Source organism: Strix uralensis, chromosome 9, assembly GCF_047716275.1.
Source record: "Strix uralensis isolate ZFMK-TIS-50842 chromosome 9, bStrUra1, whole genome shotgun sequence".
Taxonomy (NCBI): domain Eukaryota; kingdom Metazoa; phylum Chordata; class Aves; order Strigiformes; family Strigidae; genus Strix; species Strix uralensis.
Genome location: NC_133980.1, coordinates 2,251,494 through 2,276,861, shown reverse-complemented (window position 1 = coordinate 2,276,861; position 25,368 = coordinate 2,251,494). Strand labels below are relative to the sequence as shown.

At 41.9% G+C, this 25,368-nt stretch overlaps 1 protein-coding gene across 2 annotated transcripts; it reads right to left on the bottom strand.

The window, feature by feature from the left end:
* Positions 1-5,652: 5,652 nt before the first annotated feature.
* On the bottom strand, positions 5,653-24,165 carry LOC141947371 (lysosomal amino acid transporter 1 homolog). 2 transcript variants are annotated; one of them, XM_074878408.1, is made up of 10 exons: positions 23,879-24,165; positions 21,265-21,388; positions 19,753-19,836; positions 19,491-19,626; positions 18,115-18,244; positions 16,897-16,987; positions 15,012-15,136; positions 14,010-14,105; positions 12,849-13,034; positions 5,653-6,663 (listed from the first exon to the last, which is right to left on the bottom strand). In XM_074878408.1, the coding sequence occupies exons 3-10, from the start codon at positions 19,826-19,828 to the stop codon at positions 6,562-6,564; spliced, it is 942 nt and encodes a 313-aa protein (XP_074734509.1). In that variant the 5' UTR covers positions 19,829-19,836; positions 21,265-21,388; positions 23,879-24,165; the 3' UTR covers positions 5,653-6,561. The 2 variants fall into 2 exon arrangements, with proteins under 2 accessions (XP_074734509.1, XP_074734510.1); XM_074878409.1 differs by having other exon boundaries at positions 19,491-19,836; positions 23,879-24,163.
* Positions 24,166-25,368: the final 1,203 nt, after the last annotated feature.

Genomic DNA, 25,368 nt, shown 5'->3' with positions numbered 1-25,368 from the left:
TAAACATTCCTTCTATATGAGTTTTTGCTTTCTTGCAACCCAGGGAGAGCGCTGAGACACGAGGCTCTACTGCAGGACTCATCTCCAAATTAATCATCATAGATGTGCTTAGACATCATCAACTCCATACATTTGTCCAGGGCCAACTCAAATGGGCCCGTGCTACAAAAATCAAAAACAGCCCTTAGATGTGTGATGGGAGAGGTGCCCAGAGCCCAGCCCCGTGGCTAGTGGCTTGCAGGGGGTTTCTCTACTATCCAACATGCCTGACGTGCTGTATGGAGACACACAAACAAACAGAGATGCTGGAAGAAGAGGGGAAGAAATACTTGCTTGCTTTCTAAGCGTGGCACTTTTGTATCTCAGCGAATTGGCGTAACTACAGCTGGCAGTCCTTATTTTAAAATATGGGCATTTCTCTGCTGGAAATGCTATCCTCCACTATTTCCTTGATCTGAAAGCCGTAAGTGTCAATACATCAGCACTGAAGTCTGCTGAGTGCCTAGAAATAAGGCGGTCTCATTTCCAAAAAAAGTGACCACCAGCCTGCTGTTAGCTCTGCCAGCGCAGAGGGAGAGATGGCTTTTTGCAACTTTGATTTACTGGCAATTGTTGGAAAAGAAGCAAGCAAGAAATGAAAACCCAATATTTCCATTACAGTTTACTTAATAAAAAAATATTGTAGGGAAGTCAGACATCATAAAATGCCCATCTTCTCTCTATATTTACAGGATCATACAATAACTTGAGCCAGACCAGTAATCAATTTTAAAAAGCCCTTTGCAATTGAAGGCACAGACAGGGGAGTGTTCAATATCCCTGTAGCAAACCAGCAGCCACACTTCACCAGAGCACCCCGATCACGGCCAGACTGTGTTACAGCAAAGGGCAGAGGGTAAAGTACCGACCTAAAGGCTGCTCACAGAGAGCTCTGGAGCAGGACACTGTATTTCCAAGAAGCCATTTTGAACACTGAGCAATTTCTCCTCCAATGTGCCCAAGAGCTCTTCCGCATCCTCCATTCTCCCCACTTGCAAAATACCTTCACTTGTTGATATGGAGGATATTTTTAACATCAAGCTCCCGTGTTATGGCCAATCCATCAGGCAGCAGGTGCTGCCTATGGCAAAAAAAGATCAATTCTGACTAGGTGGTTTCTCCTCCTCTTCACACACCCCTCCCTCTCCTCTCCCCCAGCATCACATCCCCCTTCCTTGGCTTCTTCTGGTCCTTCCTATTATCTTCACTTACTACTGGGCCTGCAAAAGTCTCTGGTTTAGCTGTAGATGCCACGACCTTGGTTCTAGGGGACTGTCCCGGAGCAGAGGGGCTGCGGAGGACCGTGCCACCCTGCCCAACCACTCGGCTCCAGCCTTCCCCCACCACCGTCCACACCAGGTGCTCTGCCCCACGGGCCGTGGTGGCTGGGGGAGGCACCAGCCTTCCCTGAACTTGCACCAGTTTCAGCTCAGTGTCCCACCTCCTGCTGAGCCAGGGTCCCCTAAGGAGAGGGCACTAGTCTGCATGAGATGCCTGGCCCACGGGCGGGCGGGTTTAGGGCTACCTCGGGTCCGTCTACGCTCCACCTCAGGCGCTGAGGCTTTTTTACTCAGTCAGTAGTTCAGGCAGCTCCATTTGTTCAGCTTCGTCAGAAGAACTGAGTCGTTTGATGTACAAGGCACTTCGGGACATGTCTACAAGAACTTCTTTTAAGAGGAGAAAGTTCAGGCTGCTGCTGAAGGAAATGCAGAGTCGCTGAGGTTGTGCTGAGAAATAAAGGCTCATTTCCTGGGGAGGACCATTCTCTCTGGGTGTGTTGAGACCCTGGAAGACATCCTTCAGCTGGCCAGTGGCTTGGGCTCCAAGCAGGAGCAGGTACAAGCCTGTGGCCCACTATTAAGTCAGACAAAATGATGCTTTCTTCCTGAAGCCTGCAACCCGTCCTCCAAAGACATTTAAAGATAAAATGTGCTGTTACAATAGGTGCTAATTTGAAGGCACGTGATGCTCATGAAGAACAGTAGCTGGTACCTGCCTGAATCTCCACGTAGCAGTGAGAAGTTTCAGGGAGCAGGAAGGGCACTGCTGTAAAGCCAAACGAGCACTCTGCCAGAGTCAACCAGTGTTTCTTATTTCTCAGTCGATAGTTTAATCTATTTTAATGATTATCAATACTGATGTTGAGTGTAATCACCTTGTCTGATACAATTGCTAGAATCTAAAAGTCAACTTGATTTTAATGGTTTATCATTAGGAGTATTATTTAGTCGGATTAAACTGGTCTTAATTCCTCCACAGTCATCATTTAAAAGCTGTTTGGAGCACATTACGGTGACCCTCCTCATCACGATATGAATCAATGCCCTGTCTCCATACTATATATTTTCAGCAGCATCTAGCAAGCAGCCACGCAGACAGACACCAGAGTACTACAAGGTATTAATATTTATAAATCGTTCCTACCACTGTTAATATTTCCTTAAAATCCACCACAGCAGTGGTTGGCTTTACCTCTCCTGGGGGTGATGGGGCCCATTAACCCCCGACTGCCAGAAGAATGGCTGGGAAATGCTCATGAACTGGGATTTGGAGGAGAAGCTGGAGCAGCCCAGTACTGAGGGGCTTTCAGGGGCCAGATCCAGCCCCGCTGGAGGAAGTGTTGTGCTGCAAAGGCATCTCCAGGCACATCCTTGTTGCTTCCCATGGCCACGCGGTGCCTCGTTCCTCTGTGCTCTGCTCCCCTGCTCGCAGGGACCAGCAGCCTTACCCACCCTTACCCCCAGGACTGATGTCCTTCATGTGCAGAGCATTAATTTCCCAGTCTTCTGCTGCTAGGAAACCAGGGGGAGTGTTTGTGCTGCTGGGGGACTTGCCTGGGCTGGCTTTGGGAAGCAGGCACAGCCGGCACGGTGTGTGTGGACCGGCGATGCCCTGGCTTGGTGTGGTGCCATCAGGCCACTGCAGCCCTTGGCCCAAGTGTTTTCCATGTCTTTTCCTTGCTAATCCATTAAGTCGTCTTTGTATTGTTACCTGAGTACTAATAAATGTTATTTGAAGGGACCCAAGCCCTGTATGTGGGTGACAGTTTCTTAGGGTTCCCTCTGTTAAAGCTTTGATTAACTTAACCTCCAGCTTCTTACACGTGGTGCCACACAGACGTTTAACTCTTAAGCTAAACATCCATGAGCTTAAAACATCACGGATGTGTTAGGTCACGCAAAGAGGCAGCAACAAAGCAAGCGGCAGAAGGCACAGCTGCCATTTTTCTCCAGCACAAACATTGTTCAGTTAGGAAAATGCTATTTCATATCCCTAATAACTGCTACTGTAAGAAACAATGGTTTTCTCTTGCATCTCTGAGGTTACAGAGGAATCAGTAAGCAAATGGCGATGGAGTAATTATAACAAGGTGGCTGTTGCCCAGTCTTGGATATTCTTGTCCGAGATTTTTGTATCTACAGATAAAGCAGTGACCTTGCACGGGTTTAGTCATAGCACTGATGGCAAAGAGAGACATGGCGTTGGCTCCTGCTCTTTGAACCTGAAAAGCAGCTTGGTTTTCTTGTTGTACTTTTGGCACAGCTGTAAACAAACCCTCTCTCAACACCATTGTACTAAAAACCTTGCGGGAGTGTCTTTTGTTGCTTCCACAAGATGCTGCAGGCCTTTAAATCTAGTTGGGAGGAAACAGAGGGAAGGAGATCCTGGAGCAGCCAACAGTGGAAGTTTGTGCTCCATGCTTCTTACTAGATGAACCAACTTTCTTTCCTTTAGACTAATAACACATTTTGTCAGTGAGAATACAAGCATGAATTTAGAAAAAAATTAAATTCCAAGAGACAGCCAGAAGTGGAGAATTAAGTACATATTTTTCTTATTGGAACAAGTGATCGAAACCGATGTGTAACAGCCAGGAGTCCATTCCTGGAAGAATCTTCTGTGGACAATGGAGAACCATGTTAGCTAAATTATTTGATTAATTTGTTTAAAAATAAATCCCTGAAGACATTTTAGAAGTTCCCTCTAGTTAATGAGATTTCCGTGATAGTTTAAAAAATAAAATTAGAAGACAATGCTGCTAATCTTGGATTACACGCAGCACGAGGGAAGAATTAGTAGCATAAAGCGAGAAGATTAAGAGACTTTGCTTTCCAACAAAGTAGCTGTGATAGCAGCTACATGCTGTGTTTTCCTGTCTGAGATTAACAAAGAGGTGGTCAGGATCTGCCCTTTAGTCTCCAGCCTGGTATATCTGGGCATGGCTCTACCCTCTCTTTCTGACACAGGTCTGGTTCTGAGAAAATAACGATGGGCTGAGCAAAGGGGTGACCAAGGCCTTACACCCAAACAGGCGATAGGGAACAGCAGGGACAGCCCTATGTAGCTGATCAGCTCTCACAGTCAAATAGTTAATTGGAAATAACATTTTCTCAAGTGTAAGTATTCACTTAACCCATATACTAAATATTACTTATATATGAACTGTCAATAAATAACTATCATTGCTTCACATTTTAAAAGTTAAATTATTTTCCATTAAAAGTCTCAAATTAAATCACAGCAACTTTATATACCCCATATTTGGCTGTTCTAACAAACAGCAGTATGAAATGGGGATAAAATACATCCCAAAACAGGATTACATCTAGCAATAAAAGGGGAAATAATCTTTGAAGAGATGATGTAAGAACAAATTCTAACTGCATTAAAAAGTAACAAGTCATGGTTTCAATCACCAGCCAGGCAAGAGTTTGATAATCTCATGTGTACAGCATATAAATCCGTGAGTACGACAAATTGCATTTTAATTTATGTACTGAAAAGGTTAACTTCTAATACCCTCTGCTTGCTGCAGAAATCAGGGCAAACACGTTCGCCCCAAGCACACACTGAGACTAATAAAGTAACCGGCCTCACTGGGGTGGATCTCGCCTGACCCCCGGGCGTCTGGCAGAGCTCTAAAACGTTGCAAAAGTTCTTGGCTTTTCACAAGATGACTCAGCAAATCCCTTTTACTTGGCTATCGGGGCGCTGCCACCACAGGGAGTGCCAAGCCGTGCTTTTGGGGGAGCACGGGACCGGGAGCCATCGGGACCCGGAGCCGCCGGGATGGGCTTATCCCACTTGTGCCACCGACACCCAACCACCATCTCCCGGGCAGTTGTCACCTGACGGGACCCGATTCACCGCGAACAAGAACACGGAAAGGGGTTACTCATGCAAGTTCCTGCTGCAACAGAAGCTGAAATGAAATTTTCAGGGGATGAGGCTGCCCCCCACCCCTCCAAAACCACCCCAACCCTGTTCCATGGGGCTTTATCGGTGGCACGTGAAGATCTGTACAAGCTCAGAGAGAAAGATGCTTCATTTTTAGTGTGCACTTGTTGCAGCAGTTTAGATAAGATCAATTGAACTCATTAGTTTATTATTTTAAAAGAATATTATTATTAGTTTCAATTTATTTGTTTTTACTTAGTTTTTCTTATTTACAAACAAAACTTAAACCATATCCTTTTCACAGCTACCTGAAATCAAAAGGAAGGAGCCCCATGATAACTCCACAAATATATAAAATGCTCATATTGACCTTTTTACAAGAACAGCCCTCTTGCTCACAAACTTATTTATTGAAGAGTTAGTCACTGTACTCAATGAAGTATTAACAAAAAGTTTATTCGTTGAGGTAACTTTATTAAAGTTTTCTTCAAACACAACACAGCACTGCAAAAAATCCGCAATTGCAAGGTACAGTCTCCTTAGCTGCTCTGTTTTTTTTTCTCTGTGGTACTTATCTAAAACAGAAGCTTGCAAAGAAAACGCATGTTGTACAAAACCATTCTATGGGGTATATGATGACATACAGCAATTATAATCCTTGGAACACACAGGTATTGATGTATAAATGCTTTAACTCTTAAAAATAAAATGCAGAGCGATACTCTGCGATGAGCTGTACGTGAGGCTCCCACCAACTTACACCAGGCTTCTGCTTTTGCATCAATAATGGATCCTCTGCACTGAAGTTACTTAAATATCGGATGTTTTTCCCTCTGATGCACACAAAATTGAGTATGAATAAAAAAGGCCAAATCTTTTCCATTCAATGCAACTGGACTGACCAGCCTGTGACTCCAGGCTGGGCTCAAGGCACAGGGTGATCTCATCCTCTGTTTTTAAACCAGTCACTCTATGGTTAACTAGATATACGTGTTCATCTAAAAATAAATAGTTATCCCACGGTATGCACTGTAGCATGATGGCAAATAAATAATTCTACAGCGCCTACTGCTGTGACTCAGTATCATACTTTGGGGAGAAACAGCTAAAATTAGGGGAAAAAAATAGGGGGGAAAATTGTATCTATCCTGAAACAATACAGTAAATATTAAATATTTTATTATTGGCATGTCATTTGCAAGTAAGTAATGACAAATTAATGACAAAATAAATAATAAAAAGTAAGTAATAAATGTGGTCCCTAAGCAACTGCAATCTTAACTGTTTGTCAAAGTCATCCAGGAGCAAAATCCAACCAAACCCGGAGCAGAACCCAGCCCGACACTAGGCAGGCTCCTCGTTCACCAGCAAGGGCTCCACTTCCAGCGCTACCAGCCCAGCCCGCCGGCCCCTGTGCTGCCCATACAGGACAAACTGCACAGTCACCTGGTATTTTCGGGGTAAGGAAGTAATTAACTGTGATACAGAGGTAGCATTGCAGCACTTGCTTTCAGTTAAAACCAAAATAAGCTGTACAGAATAAAAGCAGCCATCCATTTCGTTCTGGCACTGACTCTGAATACCACAGTCCGCAGAGGAAAGCTTAAAACTTGCTGTATCTAATTCATGTACTGTAGTGTAAGTATTATCCATTTATTTAATCCCAACTGAGGAATTTTCTACATTAGCATATGACCTTTTCCAAAACCAACTTAACGCTCATTTTCAGCACTACTTTACAGCAAAAAGTTTAATCATATTTTACGTACAACACTAGAAAAGGGAACATACAGAAAAATTCTATCCCAAAACTTCAGATCCCCTTAGTTATATGGCTCAAATACACACGAAATCTCCTTTACTACCTCATCCTCGTGCTTGCAAGGGTCCTAAGTGTGAAATTCGTTAGCAGCAGCATAAGGAACAGTGTGGAATCCAACATATTGCCCTGTACTACTCCAGCCTCTAAATACTAAATACTGCGGGGCCAGGCTGAGGGGGGATGCTGGGGAGGAGGGGAAGTTACTCAAAACTTTTAGAAATAGATCAGCAGGGCCTGATCAGAAACCAAAATTCTCATTTCCTGCAAAATTCTAGGCGGTTCGATATTTACAGGCACTGGCACGCAGACAACGCTATGACTCCATATTTAATGCTGTTTTCAACACAGAATTGTGCAATTGGACGTAATTATTTATTTCTGTTGTCAAATAGACCATTGGAAATACTGCCAATCTAAAAAGAATTAACAAACTCATCCTTTTTCTTGATGGTTCCAGCTCTCAAACAAAATTATTGACTTAGAGCATAGACAGCCTTTAAATAAATAAATAAATAAATAAATCAGGGGTGTGCATCTATAACTGGTAGGAGAGATTTCTTACTCTTCAGAATTTTTGCTAGATAGTTGGGGAGTTTTAGGCTTGAGTACCGAACTTGTTACAAAAGACTTTGTTTTCTGATAGAGATACCATTTTAAGACATGAAGATCTCATACAGACCTATCCAGCTATGCCCTTCCCTTAAGTATTCTTTTCTATTCCAGGCTAAGAAATACACACAGCACCTCACAGCATAAAGATTTTCTAAGCACAGTACATCGAGATGGAAATGACTTGCGATGGAAAGCAGCAACTGTCTTCACAAAGCCAAGCCACCACCAGCCAGCAAAGAGCAAATCCCCTCTGTACGGCAGGGTTTGGGTCTCCTATTGTTTTTCTGCTCACTTTGGGAACTTTTTTTTAATTTTCCTAAAAGGAGTGATTTCAGCAGCAGACTATGCTAAACCCAGCATTACTTGCTATCTAACTTCAAGGAAGAAAGTTTTAAGAAGGACATCAGATGGGTGGAAGCAGGTGTAAATCAAGTAGGGAGCCTCTAACACGAGGATCTGCGTGAAAGCAGTTTTAAAGGTACATGGTGTAGAAACAAGTGGCCATGAGTACAGCCAGGTACCTTGTACAAAGTCCAAAGTACACTCTTAGAAGTCCAGGTTTCACAAATCACCGCTACTGTTAGATGTAAAACCCCATTTAAAAATGAAATCATTTCTCTGGGAGGAAATCTGACATATAGAATTCTACCAGAAACACTTTAGATCAGTTAAAATAACTTGGCTGGCAGACAATAGTTGTGAGAAGTTTGATGTACGTGATTTCTTATAAAAGTAAGGAGGGGAGGAAAAAAAAAAAGCAGCTTTCTGGGAGGCCTGGATGAATGGAGAGGAAATTCTCTACATCCTAGGCAGAGCCCCAAGAATTATCCCACCTTCCCAAAGCCTTCCAGCGTCCCACCTCTGAGGCCAACCAACTAAAGACTAGACAGGATTTCCTTCAGAGACAGCAGGTCAGTGCTCCGTTTTTAGTATTTCTACAGAATTATGTGGGGAATGCTTTCTTCTTATTGCTTAGCAAATTAGTTTTATGGCATATATACCTACCACTTAAATTTCCTGCCTTTTTCTTTTTTATAGGCCTTGCTATACTTGCAGCTGAGCACCTCCCCGAGTCTTAACAGTTCCACTGGTGGAAAAAGACACTGAACTGGGAATCAAAGTTGCTGAAATCACACTGTGGGCTTGGGACTCTCAGCCACCAAGCTGGCAACAGCAACAGAGCTTTTAAGGAGGAATAAACACAAGTTATGGGGAGCTTATCAAACAGTATTTCCAGAATAAGTTTTGTAGCATACGTACTCAGCTGCTCATATGTTTAAAATAAATGCTAAACCGCTAAGACTACTTAATACAGAAACTAACTTGCTGCTCAAGTCTGACTTTCTGGGGGAAACTTTTTAAGACCTAAGCATGCAGACAGCCCAAAGTGGAGGAGACAACCAAACTGACTTCTCAGAGTAAAGTTCAGGACAGCCACTGAGCTAGTGTATCAAATTCGTTTCCTTGATTTAAATAACGCAATGACAAAAAATGAAACAGTTTTGAGACAAAAGCTGGTATTTACAGGAGCGCAGAGAAGTGGTATGTTTGGCTGGGAAACTCTCCGGGCTGAATTGTCAAGTCAGACTTATATTCTCTGCACAGTGTAATTAAATTACAAAGCGTGATGTTTTGTAAAAGTATATAATGGATTCCAAGTGGTTGCCCTGCAAATCACAAAAGGTGCAAGAGAAGAGTCTGTGTACAACAGCTTGGCTCTTGCTGAATATACTTTGGCCACCTAGTAACAACCGGGCTCTGCTTAATGAAAAGAAGTACATGCGGAGGATCTGAACACAGTTCTCTGACAATAGGGTGATGTCAAATAAAAAATAATAAAAAAAAAAAGGCAAAAATCTTGGTAAAAGGCTTTGTCTGCACTAAACACAAAGCAGAGTTGTTTGGTTTTGGGGGGAGCAGGGGAGGAAGGAACAGGGTGAAAGAGGGTAGCAGACTCACAGAAAAGGACAAAGTTTTCTGGAAAAACTTGTACTAGATTCAGTCTCAGAAACTTAGTGATGGCTGCTGCTACCAGTCTAAGGGCATAACTGCTCATCAGCTGATTTTAAAGTATGTAGTACGGCATCCTTGTGCACGAGTGAAACATGAAGTAATCATGCATTAAAAAAAAAAGCTCTAAGGTCCACCATGAAACCCGACAGTAGGCAAACCCAGACTAAGTGTCTCTGACTGCCCGGGCGCCCTGTCAGGCCCATTTAAACCCTGTGCTTTGTGGTTGCTTGAGAAACTCCAACCACCTTCCACTGCAAAGCTGTAGTTGGAAGGAAACATTTACTGGAAAAGAAAATCGTGTCCAATTTATAACTCAGATGTGTAATGCTCTGAAACTCCTCTTAAAATGAAAAGAGGACAATTCCTACTTCACAAACAATTGGATGCTTCCATTATTTATCGAAAATAACCAGCTTATTGTGCAACCAAATAACTTTAACTGTGGACACCAAGGAAACAGGATGACGGTGTTATTCTGTTAAACTGAGCTGAAACAACTCCAGTGTAATCCTGCACTAAGTAACGCTGGAGCTGCTGTTGCAGCTATGATCAGGAGTCCATTTGTTTCTAAAAATAGTCAACGCCAGCCGTGTCAGATGGAAGCAAAAGAATACTGCAGCAGACACAGAGTAAGTGAACTCTTAATCCTGGCTTGGACCTTGAGAAATGAGAGTTTATTTTCCACCTAATGAAACTCTGGACACTATCAGGAATAAAGTCTACTAGAATGAGGCAATTCCTGCAACTACTCCTCAAAGCAGAGACTGTTACACAAACGATCAATTATGAAACACCTCCCTCTTAGCAATTGTGACTTTTCAGTTTAATTCCTCTGTCTTCCAAAACCCAGGTGATCCTGTTCTTCGTTTTCTGGTCTAACATGACATATCAGTTTGTTAGTTTTTGTTTTATTTTCTTGCTTGGCAAGAGACAGTAATGAAGCTCTCTTTTTAAAAGCATTGACTTCCTTACCTTCAGGGCTTCTCAAAGCAGGAGGTCTGCTTTTGTTTTCTCTTGATTACAAATACTTCATACATTTTCAACTAACACTATATACTTGACTAGATTCCTATAAGCTCCTCACCCTGATTTGGAAGCATCTGTTTTCAATATAATTTGAACTGGAGGACTATTAGCAAGATTGGATTCAGACTCCAATCAAGACAGAACCCAGAAATGAATGTCATGTGCACATTGGCACTGCAATCCTGGGGCAGGGCTTGGAGAGGGGGAGGTTTGGGGCCTATACAAGTTTCTTTTCAGAGTACCTCATAGAAAGGCATCTGCAAATATGCACACAACGTACTGTAAGGGTCATCAAGATCAAGTTCTAGGGGTTTTTGGGTAAATAAATACTGGCTGGTTTGTGTTTCCAGCTGGGGGTGGAAGAAAGAGTCCCTACTTTGCTCAGGGAACAAAAGGCCTGAGCGCTCCAACGAGCCACACGGGCTACCAACCCTGAATCCCTGCAGTCTGCATTGTCTCGTAAAAGAGAAAACTACAATTTATCTCCAAAGGGGCCACGAACCACAGTTTAGTCTCACCACTGCAGTGGAGTATTGTGTTCCCACGCTGCAGAATGTTTCACTAAACTGCCCATTTAAATCACCATGGCTGGAGATGCAAAAAAAACCTCACAGATGGCTCTGCTGAACGACAGCATAATTTAACAGTCCATCCACAGGCCAGGGTCGGCTGTCCCATCGCTAGTCTGATTGGAGTTACTTTAATCAGAAAGACAAGACTGATGCCTGGGAATCATAACTTCTGGAACTGTTCCAGGTAAATCTGGTAAAGAACTTCCTTTTAATATGGAATGGATTAACACAATATGCTTCAGCATGGTCCTGAAGTCACTCTTCATTTTATCCTGTTGTAGAGTTTGAGTTCGTGGGGCTAAGTACCAAGATGTTTTCAGACACAAACCTGAAATTCTTACTTCAGGAGAAATCAGAAAACCTCCTCTTTATACTCTTTTAAATGAAAATACAAGCTATAGTAACAAGACAGGTGACTATAAACCTGTAGTGAACAGTAAGACCAAGTACCACCACATCACTGTCCACTAGGCTTTTAAAGCAAAAGTACAATATTAGTATAAATGTTTTGCCTTTAATGTCTTGATCACAAAACGCTAATGCTCAGTCTAGAACGAGCACAACTAACAATAACCAATATACTGTGGGCTTCTTACATACATCCCCTGAATACAAGAATAATAAATTATAGTGTTTTAAGTTTGCTCAGGACTTTCAAGACATTGACATACTAATCTAGACAACTGCGTAGCTGGTTAGCCCTTCGCATGACTCAGTGAGCAGAGCTGCTGGTTTTCAGAAGCACTCAGTGTCTCAATGCATCTGATTTTTGCCCCAAATTATGCAGTTAAGGGTAGCTGCAGCATTTCTTTGTTAAGTGCTATTTTCTGAAACTAAGTTTGCCAAAACCTCATTGTTTGTCTCTGACGTTCATGCAATCTTGCAATAACACAATTTAACCAAATTCTCAAAGCTGTAATTCTATATTTGCATTTAAGAACAGGCAGGTTTGGGGCTTTTTGTTTTTTTTTTTTTACATTTATCAGACAGCAACCCTCCCTGCCCAACTTTTAGTATACTATATGTTCTACTTTTGTACATGTTATACTACATATTTGTACTATTTATACTAATATTGTACTTTTGCTTTAAAAGCCTAGTGGACAGTGATGTGGTGGTACTTGGTCTTACTGTTCACTACAGGTTTATAGTCACCTGTCTTGTTACTATAGCTTGTACTTTCATTTAAAAGAGCATAAAGAGGAGATACTCTGATTTCTCCTGAAATAAGAATTTCAGGTTTGTGTCTGAAAACATCTTGGTGCTTAACTCCATGAACTCAAACTCTACAACAGGATAAAATGAAGAGTGACTTCAGGACCATGCTGAAGCATATTGTGTTAATCTGTACAAGATATAAATTAACCTGTGCAATGCAGCTTTAATGTAGGTATTTTCTAGAAACTTCTTATTCTTATAAAGAAATATTATTATAAAAAACATACAAATGATTGTTCAGAAAGAAGATTTTATGATCAGGTTAGAATCATAGAAAAAGTTTTCATTTAAAAAAAAAATCCACTTAATTTCTGACCTACTTATTAAGTCTATCCTGAGAAACTCCAGTTATAACAGGAAAAGGATACAAAAATGTCTAGAAACAAAACCCCAAAGCTCCCAATGAGCCATGGAAGATGGTGTATAAAGTAGAGGGCCCGAAAGGATTCGGTAGTTGGCATCTTTAAAACAAGGCTCAGTCCATATGTACAGTTTCCCATCATGGCTAACGCAAACAGCAGGTAAGAGGTGCCTTCTGTTGATTTTCTTCGGAACTAAATGCAAAGAAGTTTTTACAAATAGAAAGAAATGTTAAAACATGTATCACAGTAGCCAGTTATAGATAGTTTTGGCATGTTGTACTATAACGCATCCAGACTTTCAGTCATTTTTGTCCATCTCTTCCTGGGCTCTGAATCCTCTGAGCTTAGTACTTTCACCACGTATCACTGAAAACTACAGAAATTATTACAGTCCTTAGAAGCAGCTCCAATTAATGTAATTTTTATATAAGTGCAAAGCAGCAAGGATAACCTGCTTCCAAACGATACTTAGTTCTTAAGAAACCTGTTGCTCTATCAGTCTGTTTAGTAGACCTTTTTGAAAATATTGTGGTATTCCAGCTGTGAAGAAAAAAGGGAGAGGAGGAATATGAATAGGCTTGGAAATGAACTAATCATTTCCATAATCAATTACAATGCCTGGATATAATTGACAATGTAAAACCTTCTGGTCTTCTCTTGTGTTTGGGGTTTTTTTGGTTTTTGGTTTGTTTTTTTTAATATACTGATAGTGAAGAGGCTGTGGGAAAAAAAGTAATGGCATCTTTGTGAAAAGGGGCTAAAATTCTGAACTAATTTTCTGTTAATTCTAACTTTTGATCCCATGGTTGGTCACTTATGGTAGAATAGTTTGGAGAAAGAAAACGGGAGATATCACTCGCCCATGACAACAATCACACAAAGCGTGTTTCTGTTCTGATAAATCCAACTGTAAATATTTCACTTCCTCTTCCCCCGCCAAACAATCCTTATCCATCAATCAAAGAACATCATTTTCCTAAAATTCTCACCATCCTTCTCTGAATGGGAAAAAAAACCTGTATTTTTTTCTTTATCATTTTAGACAGTCACAAAAGCAAAATAGGCTTTCAAGTTCAAGAGGACTCACTGTTAGGGAGAATCCAACATCTAATGCAACAGAGATTATTTTGTAAAGCATACAAGTATACTTAGCAAAAAGCTACTTACATTTTTATACAGCTGAGGAAATCTACTTCCCAAGTAAAACACACAGGATATATAGCCGCAAATGAAGCCTGACATTTCAATCATATCAAGAGAATTCTGAAAAAGAAAGGTACATGTATTTTGGCAAGAATGTTTTCAGGCATTTCAGAGGATTAAGCTGAGAGTCCACTGGCTGATTTTCTGGACAGAACTCTTTTCAAAGCAGTTCAGTGCTGCTCTTCAAATGACCAAAGAGGGCTAGAAAGGGTTTAATCTTTATCTCACAACAATGCACACTGCTGCATCATAGCCATGACTGAGATCAAAACTAGTGCCGGGCTTTAGGATACGACACTAATATCAATCCAGTCCTCCTGCTAAAAAAGCCTGGGCACAATAATTCAAACCAAAACTAAGAACTGTAGCTAGGGCCACTAAAAAAAAAAAAAATGAATCATCCTGACTGGAGAAAGCAGAATACTCATTTTTCACAGTTTAAGAGTTGTTAGTTTTCTCATTCTAGCTGTGTTTTGAAAATAAGCTGCTTCCCTGCTGGGCAATGTTGCTGGATTACAATTATTTTACTGGCATTAGTATGAAGGCCAAATTGTTAGAATAGCCTGTGAACTTTCCTGCTGAAATGACAGCGGCAGCAGGTACAATTGTAATTTTCCACTTCTATTGATCTCACTTGTGACTGTGTAGTCTCTACGTGGATGTCTACAGTATTTTACACAAGCAGAAACACAACACGAATACGTGTTATTTCAGAGCGGCACATCCTAGCGACCCAAGGGACAGAATAAGCCCGAAACACAGGAAGCTGCTAAAAGAAGCAATTTTATAACTTTTATTTTGGGATGTATGGTCCATAGTTAAAACATCCACATAGTGCCACATTTATGATTTCTAAAATCATTGTTAAAAACGTCATGCAATTTTCTTTAAAGCTCAGAGTACACAATCTTTTCAAGGCACTTTTGGATGGGATTTTTTTTGGAATGGAAGCAGGTAAGAACTTACATTACTTCTTTCCATTACTGTACTCTGGTCTTGGTTTCTTAGTAACAGCTGACAGAGTAAAATAACACACAGTGCTATGCACACCACGATCCAGGTTATACAGAAACTCTTCAGGCTCTTGCTGCCTAGAATGACACACAAACAAATTAGCTGAAAAATAACATCTGCTGTCGATTTGAGGTTACTTTTTGTTTGTGATATGAATATGTAAACTTAAAGGTACGATTTCAGGTATCTTTTTCTTGGCAGCAATGTAAGTCCACCTCTTTCTTCTGGGCTCTGTGCCCACCATCATAGTTGTGCTGTGTCTTTGTGCAACAACTGAGGGTAGCAGTGCAGGAGCAGGAGGCGAATTCCTGAAATGGGCATTGCTACTGAGAGAAAATTTTCATACTCAGCTTATCTCTTATATTAACTCCTAACAATTTACAATTAAATAACAGCTGATAAACAGAAAGCTGCTAAGTAGAATGGAATGTAAGAGTTTCTCTCAAGATATCTTGATTAAAAACTGCAAAAGCAAGGATATTTGAAATGGAAATTAATGAAAATATCTTTTGGATCAATGTGCAATCTAAGCGCTGTGCTGGACCAGTCTCTATGGCCATGGTCAGTGAGATATCGAGCCTTACTGAGACTCAGGTATTCAAAGACACAGACTCCATACAGCAAGTCTCCACAGACACCTACAAGACAACCTGAAAATAGCAGACAACCCTGCAGAACCCTGGAGCTACGTGAGATGCTGGTGAAGTCCTGCAGTCACTGTTAGCAGCGGAACAACCTGCTGTACGGCGTCAGAAAGCCTGCCCTAAAGACCTGGGGTCTAAACAACACAGACTTAGCAGTGCTGTTCTACAGGCTGCACTCTGCGACGCAAAACTGACCCAGTTCTGGAGGGGAACTGCTCCAGAAGTGGGTATTGAAAAGCCCTCTCTTGCAGCTTTAATCACAGTACCATTCTTCCCTCTCCAGCTATGCAAACCATTGAGCTGAAACAGGCACTGGCAGTTAAAACGTACAAAAGCCTGTGTTTGTTTTCAAGAGTAGGCAGCAGGAAGGAAATATCTTCAGCGCTGACCTATCTCCAGGTTTATTATCAGTTCCATATTGAATGAATCTGCTTTATCCCTATTTAGTCTGCTGGGCAGGCATCTGTTTTACTTCAGCTTTTTGTTACCTCTGCTGTACCATGGATTTTCTTTGATACTTTAGTTTTTTTTCAGATTGATGAGTTAATGTTTTTGATTTGATACAATGTGAACAGAGCTTTCTGTCTTCCATTTCAGTCAAAACAGTAGTCTATTGGTAGGCTGAATACTCCAACTACTGCCAGGATTTTATGAAGCACAACTCAAGTAATTTCATTCCCCTTGAATATGTTTTTTAACTATATGTTTAACTATATGAAACAGAACACGTGAAGATGTCAAGATATTTTATGCTATAAGCAAACAAAGTCCGGTTTCCATCAACATACAGAAAACTAACTGAACCGCACAAAGGAATAATGCCTGCTTTCAACTTATACATATATTTAGATAGCTGTAAGGAGATAGTAAAACCATGGAGTAAGTTAAAATACAGAACCAGATTCCACAAAACTACTGCATTTTTTATGTCTACATAAACTGAAAGTACTACATGGAAAATATTGACAGATACTACATGGGTAAGAAAAGAGAAAGGCAGAAAGGAAGAGAAGAGAAAGGGTAGGATTTTCACAAGAACCTGAGAAAACTGGAAGCAATAGGTCTAGCAATTCTGACCAGAATTCGTGCACTCTATTTTTTGATCCCTCTGAAAAAAAAATTATTTAAATGCTGTAGAAAATACCAGAGCGTGCTACGTTATGGAGAACATTTTAATTGATGAAAAGCCTTACATTTTGCCATCTTCTGATTCTTGAGCTTATAGTAGACAAATTGTGAAATCATAACTATATCCATGTTAACATAAAAAATGGCAGTGACAATCTGAAAGAGAAGACACATTTACTTGTTCAGTATACAAATAGTTCAAAATACCTTATAACTGCATGGAAATTTTGCTTCATAATCATAATGTGAATGACAAATACCAAAACACTGCCAGGAAAAAAAAAAAAAGCCTTTCCAGTACAAAACAAGCTGGAGCACTGCAGATGAACGCAGTTAAACCTTATGCAACAGGGACTTGCTGACACAATCGCAGTAGTTGGCCGTTTCCCAGGACGCGTAGCACAAATTCCTACCTGGGCAGACAGAAATCCTTCCTGCCCAGAAGCTTAAGTCTGCTCCACCTAGTTTCCCAGCACCTCAGAAACTGCTGATCTTACCCAGTGCTTCTTATCTCAGGAAGACGAACCCAACATTCTCTCTTCCCCTTTTCATGAGGGGGAGATGGAATGGTTAGCACCACACTTTAAGTTGTAAAAGCCTGTTGTAAAAGTCTGTCCAGCCTTGGGTCCCTCTCCAGCTTGTGAAAATGTCTGCAGGTGGCTGACACATACCTCTGTCTCTTTTAATTAAGAGTCAAACATTAAAACCCCAGATAAGAAAGTTTCAGGCACAATTAATGTACTGCTGAAAACGACTGTTCCTTTCAGAGAAACCCCCCCTTTAATGAAGAAAATAAATTTTCAAATTAGTCAGACATTAACAGCTTTGAACAAGTATTTCTCTGTTAATAAACAGTTTTCTTACAAAAAAAAAAAAAAAAGTCCAAAACACAAGAGGCAGTTTATAGAGTAGCTGCCCCAAAAGAGCTTGATCTATTACAAGCTAAACAACACAACTTCCTTCCACAGCCCCATTTGCTCTGCAAGCTTACTTTGAAGCTGAAGTTAAATGAAAATTCCCCACTTCATTCATCACTGAGCAACACCCAGTAAGTCTCTTTGAATGTTAATTACAAGCGTGAAATGGTTCCTATAACACATAACAGTATCAATGTAAATATTTGGAAAATTATGACTTATTTGACAGATGGTAGATCAGTTAACAGAATACAAAACTATTTTCTTTCCCAGTAGGTACTTCACAGTGCAATATTAAGGTATCCCAGAGTTTAAAGGGCCAGATTGAAAAGGATAAATCAAAAAGTAGGAATATTAACAGATTACCTGAATTGGCAGTTGATTTGTTAAATAACAGCCTACGAAATTTGTAAGATCTCCAGCTATCCAACACAGCAGAAAGCCCAAAGACAGCGCTTGATCCACTCTTCCATTCCGATAGGCAACGTAAATTTGACTGGCACAAATTCCAGAAGTAATTGTAAAATAGCGTAAGCAAAAAACGTTTAATAAGCTCAAAAGCACATTTTTCAAAATCTGAATAAAGAAAGATTAAAACTCTAGCCACAAGAGACCTATCACAGCAATACTCCACTTACCTTTTGAAGAAGAACTCAGTATCACTATAGCTCACCATGTCTTCCTCTAACATAACAAAAGACTCAAATCACAACCTCATTACTGCTTGCACGTGCTCCTTTTTTGTGGCCTGCACTGAAATACCATTTTCTGGTCACCAGAACTAGGCTGTAAGCATTTTATAGTTATCTGCTGTAAATACCGGCCTTTAAAATACTGAAATAAGAAAAACACTTATTTAACATAGAAGGGCTAAGAATGAACAAAGCTGCTAAAAGAGTTGACAACTACACTTAGCCTCTAAATTGGAGAACTATTATTCTGACTCACAATGGGGACTATGAAGCAATCCCAAACACGAGTCCATTAGACAAATCTTGATGAATTCCATGCTCACTAACATGACAGTTTTAATGTAAAGCCCCCTTTCAACTAATATTTCTGAAGCTCAACAGCTTACTAAAAGTGGTTTTATTTTGCTTGATTTCCATAGCCCTTTTACCAGTTCGGTAAATTATATCCCCCTTACGGGGACAGACTTTGGAGTCAATCCCATTTTGTTTCAGGCATTTTCACCTGCTGGGAGCATTTCTACTTTTCCTTTGTCATCTCCTACCGACATATTTGAAACCTGAACCCTGTGCCAGCAACCAAACAGCAGCTGATTTCACGCTACCAAAGCTCTAACTCATGTGCCACTTCTGACCTTTTCCTGGTCCAAATTTAATTGGCAGGAGCCAGCACGACCGTACCGGTGATACAGCCTGTGGTTTAAATAAACACTGAGCCAGCTTCTGCTGCAAGTGTGCCTGCGTGTGCACACACATCTCGGGGTGGAGAAGATAAGAGAGAAGAGGTGATTTATTCTCATTTGCTCTAAGTGGCAGAGATTAGCGTCAATTCAGTACAACAGAACAGTACATCAAGCTCATTTGTCAACCACGAAATATTTTTGCAAACATGAACAACATGCTTCTCTGGCATATTGTATCTGTATTATGCAGATGGAGAAACATATCCAAGATAAAATAAAAAAAAAAAAAAGGCAGCTTTTGAAAAAAGCTTCAGGCAAGATTACTCATGTTTGGATCTGAGGATTCAAACTCTTAAGAGTTTAAACTTACGGTAGTGCAGCAAACAGAAAACAGACAATGGAAATCAGTCCTATGACAACGCTCCAATACTCCCACGCGTTCTCGACACATTCTTCCAGGAGATGCCAAATCCATGGTGTTCCATTTATGCACAATCTCCTATTTTCTATTGGGGAGATATTGAAAGCATGTGTATACGGCTGAGAAGCCATCATTCCTTGGGCCGAGATTCAATTCAGAAGTTTATTTCTGCCTCCATTTTTACCCCATGCAAATCCGCAAATCCGTTTACCAATGCTGCGTATCCGCTGTGAAAAGACCTCTGCATCCAGACGGATGCTTGATATCACAGTTATTTCCAATCTCATAAACGAACCTGCCAATGCAAAGAAATAAATACAGCCAGTGTGAATAAGACATTAACCATACAATGCTTGCTTACACTTATTGCTTACAGAAGAGAAATTAAAACTTCCAAGAAAGAAAAACACTTTGTGGTCCATCGCATTCATTAGCTCCTGACAAATATGCAACACTCCAGATTTATAGCACTATAGCATTTTAGTCTGAGGTTGTGCTAGACTGAGACTGCCAGTTACACTGAGGTGCCAGCAACGTGCTACAAGGTGAAGTAAACCAAGCAATTTATTTGCACTTCAGACCAAATCTCTGATTTTCATGTTCAGTGTTATGCCAGTAAAGTAACAGTACTTTCTTTAATGGTACTAGCCCAGATTCTGAACGCTCAACTCACAAAATAGAAATATAACGTTGCTTTCTATGCAACTAACTTCAGGATAATGTTATGAAAAAGAAGCCACTTCTGACTCAGATTCCAGATGAGCTCCAAGGTCTACGTGAACCTAGCTAGCCCATCAGACTAACTAGTGATTCGACATAGGGTCAAACAGTTTGGGTTATTTAATATTCCAGAGGAAAGACAAAAAGCATAAGAAACTTGCAGAAGGCAAATGCAGGGTAGTCCTGCCCCCAAAATCCCCAGAATGAAACACAATAGTACAACAGGGCTTAAATTTTGAAGCAAGGGAGGGTTGGGTTTGACCTTTAAAAATATTTTCTTGGAGTCAATTATAATAATTCTGGATATTGTTTGTTTCTCCTGAAACATCCATCCCCTTTGAAACTTTAACATTTGCTTAGAAGGCTAACCACTACAAAATTCGAAGACAATTTTAACAAAAATGCAGAATTATCTATTACTATCCCTTGAAACTTCCTGCTGACAAAACCCAGCTGATATCCTACTCATTCTGATGATAATTTAAGTCCTCTGAAGTTTAATAATTCCTCATACAGAGGAGTTTAAAATCAGCTAGTTATTAAGGAAAAAAGCCAGAGCAAATGCACTGTTTAAAAAAAACCCAACCAAACAAGAAAATAAGTACTGTACTAGTAGGTTCACCTGTTTAGTATTTAAAGCCAGATGTAAAACCGAGAACAAGAAAGATGGTGAAAATTTTTAAGACCATTTGGAACATCTCAGATGCACAGCGATTTCAGGAAACAGGAAGAAGTAATACTGAGGTATAGAGCATCCCTCTAGAAGTGAATGAAGTTATGTTGTAGCTCAGACACCCATCCCCAGAGGCCTGATGTTCGTGGCTGGCAGTTTGGATGTTCTTCACACACACACGGGGACAGGGCTTGGAAGGGCTGACGTACCCGTTCTGCAATTAACAGGTTGGAGCCACCCTCATTATGCATCAAACTAGTTCAAAATCTTAGTAAAGCTTCACAAAGTTTGTTTTCATAGAGCAACAGTTACTGTAAAGTTAGGACTCACTTTGCTAGTCATTGAGAAAGCTGCTTTTTCTTTTCAAGAGGCTTCAGGTATCTGCGGCGTTAAACGCTGGAACAAGTTTTCTGCAGAAACTGGCTGCCTCTCAAGAGAACTGTCATCACTGGGCCTAAACCAATTAAACGATAAAAAAAGAACATGTATTCATACACTGAGAGCTCACCTTGGCCTATTAGACATTTTCAGTTTATTCAGCTTATACTGGTGAAGTTATTACACTTTGTGGGCATCTTTGACAATAATTTTTAAAGTTAAAAAAAAAAAAAAAAAGTTGTAAGTAATGTTTCAAGTAAACATTCCCACTCTGGTACTCTGCAGCTGAGCAGGATTTTACCAGCCACTAAAAGGGGAGAAACATCAAAGCACACATACTACTCCATAGGCAGGTTTTAGATGTGAACTTTCAACCATTTGTAAACAGTGTAACAAAAACCTTATACATTTTATTAAGCTTCACCCCAAAATGCACATTTCAAGATAAGCAAAATATGTCAGATGTAACAAAAAAGAAGGAAGATGAAACATGGTATTTTAAAACCATGTCTGAAAAATTAGGTTTAACATGGTATTTAATGTCTAAATACCATAACTGCAGTTGGACTCATGCATGCAAAAGTTCTCTTACAAGATCAAGGACTATGTGGCAGCAAGTCTAAACAAGGCAATTCAGACTCAACCACCTGATCTTACGCTATATCCTGCTCCAAAACCCTGCAGCCATTACGGAAAACCAAACAGTTTAAAGAGTGGTAGGAATTAGACAGGCCACTTACACTTCCCAGATGACTGAAGACTTGAGCTTTGGCCTCCTGCCACACAACACACTTAACACATTTAAAGCACGTGGATATTCTTGGTTTGTTACGACTTAACATTTACGCAGCAGAAAAACGTTCATGTTGCCAGTCCTTGGGAGTGTATTTTTAATCTTACGATAATTGCTGTCTTTCTTAAATCCCCAGCAAAATGCTCTGTCCTGGTAAGAGCCCAATCACCAAAACCAGCGACTCCACCAGCAGTTAGAACAACCAGACGCCGTCAACCAGACGTATTGACACAAAACCTGAACTCCTCCTGCTGTTGCTGAGAAGGCAAAAGGCAACGGCGTCAGCATTTGATCTATTTTCACACCTGGACCCGTGACACACCTATTTTCACACCTTGACACTCAAGTATTTCATAACTACACTTTCAGCTCAAAATAGTAACGGTGTTTGAGCAAGACCAATACAGGTGGTTCCCTCCCCCACTATATAGTCTTGCATAGAGATGTGAATTTTTCCTCAGCATTTAAAAAAACTCCTTTCACTTACTCTTGCTGCATTAAACGTTTTCCACCTGAAAAGAGGATAAGGAGACTTTTCTTTTCTTCCTGTAGTATGTAAGTTGCCAATGATGAGAAAAGAAAATAATATTAAAAGGTGATTTATGTTCCTATTACAATTCCTTGCCTGTAACCTCATATTCTTTCTCAGATTACTGCCCAAATACTTGTTACTCCCATTTGGAAAAGTTACAGTAAAGGTATTATTTTCACAGAACAGTTAACTTGGAACCTTGACATCATACCTTTCTCAAAAGGTCTGGTGTTTGTCTAGCTAGAAATAAAACCATTACAGTGCAAGATATTTACTAATAACAAATCAGCAGCTTGAGACTCCTGTTTGGACACTCTTTTTCTTATTTTAATACTTTATTCTGGAGGAAAAACGTACACGCAGAAATAGTCAATGATTTAAAAGTGAAAGCCACTTCACTAAGAATAGCTTCACAGTGCAGAGGAGGAAAAGCAAGCTTTCCCTGGAACTTGGGAGACTTCCCGCAGATTCTCTGCTTCTCCAGCTGCCAAGCTGCCATGAACATCCACGCGTTGTGGCTGCTGCGTGTTCCTGGATGTCAAACGAGACATCGCTAGAAATGTGTAAAGATGTCAGATACGTGTGTTTGGCAGATTTGCAAGTTCTCTAAACAGCAGCTAATAACAGCTTGAAATCTAAAAGGATGTTCAGTTGTACAGTATTCAAAATTTAATTACTCTTGCGGGGAAAGAAAAAAAAGTGGAGCTAAACTAAGGAGTAATTCAGGGATTCTTCAAACGCTTCTCAATTTTAACCTAGTCACTGCATTTTGTCTCCAGCTATTTTCTAATCACATTTTTACACACTCCCGATTGTGAATGCTGCCTCTTCAGAGCTGATGATAAAGCATGACCATGTTTTACCTAGAAAAAAAGTCCAGTTCTCACAGAACACTTCCAACTTAGCTTATAAAAAACAAAAGAAAACAAAAAAACCCTAAGGAAGCGCTTTTCCTCAGGAGAGCTCGCAGGCATCCCAGCCCTAAAGGCCCCGGGGAGCCCCAGCCCTTGGGACAAGGTGGGTGCAACAACCTGGGGCCTTCTGCAGCCCCCGGGTGCCCCGGCGGGCCCGGCCCCCCGCCCCCCCGACGGGGACCGTCATCTGAGGAGAAACGGGGAAGGCGACATGAAAGGAATAACAATTAAAAATGGCTTTAAGGAAGGGCAGGGGCTCGCTGGCTCCACGCAAAGCGGGCTCGGCCCCGGGAGGAGGCGACGGACCCGAGCGCGGCAGGCACCGACCTGGCGAGGGCTGCTGCTGCTCCGGGCTCCGGCGGGGCGCGGCGGGCCCGCCCGGCGCCGCACACCTCTCCCCGCGCCGCCACCGCTGCTGCCGCCACCGCCGCCACCACCGGAGGGCGGTTTCGCCTCACGGAAGACCCTGCGGACAAGGAGCGGAGGGGAGGCGGGGGGGGCTACCCACCGTGCCCTCAGCCCCACACCCAGGGGCAGACGTGAGGAGGGACAGAAGGCCGGGCCGCCCGCCCGCTCCTCCCCTTCCCTTCTTCCCGCCGCCGCCATCAGCCGGCACAGCGGCGGGGCCGGGGCGCCCCCTGCCGGCGGGCGGGCGGTGCGGCCGCTCCCCTCAGGCCGGGCCGCGCCGGGGAACCGGAGCCCCGGGGCCGGGGTAGGCCCGGGGATGGCGGGGGGCGGTGAAGGGACGGAGGCTGAGGGAGGGAGCGGTGCTCCGGGCCGCGAGGAAACCCCCGCAGGCGTGGTGGTGTTGTGTCTTTCGCGGGGAAGGCCGGGGGGCTGCTAACACAGCCCTGTACAGGCGCTTGCGCTGCCAAGATGCAAAAACTGTGGTATTTTTAAGACCTGGGGCAGTTCTGTCAGGGGCGCTGCCCCTCTTTTACACAAAACCATTGCTTTCAGGCCTGTATGGCGTCCACAGAGCGGCCGCTGGGAGAAATAGAGAGGGTTCTGTGCGCAGAGGCCCCCACCCATTCGTTTACCTCAGGGCTGAGGCCGATGTGGCCTTCACAAGCCCGGCCTCCCCTCTGGCCGCCCCATAAACACCGCGGTGACCTTTCCGCTGCAGTGTTAGTGCCCGCTGGACTTGCCGAGCCTTGGCAGCTCTTAAACGCCACCTTTTAATTTGATCAGTAATGGCAGTTAGTGATCCGCGGTACGGAGATGTCTAATGTACAATCCTGAGATCTTTGTAGGGTATGTACTTTCGGACATGAATATTTTAAAATATTTCAATAGGAAAGAGTGTTGTATAATTTACTGAATTTTTAATATAATTTTACTTTTTATTCTCATATAAGCTCATCATTTCTGTAGTTACTGCAGCCTAGCTAATTAACACAGAGTTGGGAGAGCGATTAAAGGAAGGCTCTGGGTATCTGCATTGTTCTAGTTTAATTGCTGCTCAAGCAGTGATTCAGTGTTGGTTTTGGCAGTTGAGCAGCATTTGTCTGGCGCTGTGAAATTCCCTGTTTATGTCCATGAGACTCATCTGTTGTCAATGGGCAAAAGCATGCAGATTTGTGAAATTTTTAGTAGCATACAGACTTGTGGAAGGAATAGGTTTTGTTACATGCCTCACAATCATAGAATGGTTTGGGCTGGAAGGGATCTTAAAGCCCATCCAGTCCCACCCCCCTGCCCTGGGCAGGGCCACCTTCTACTAGCCCAGGTTGCCCAAAGCCACATCCAACCCAGCCTTGAACCCTTCCAGGGAGGGGGCAGCCACAGCTTCTCTGGGCAAGCTGTGCCGGGGCCTC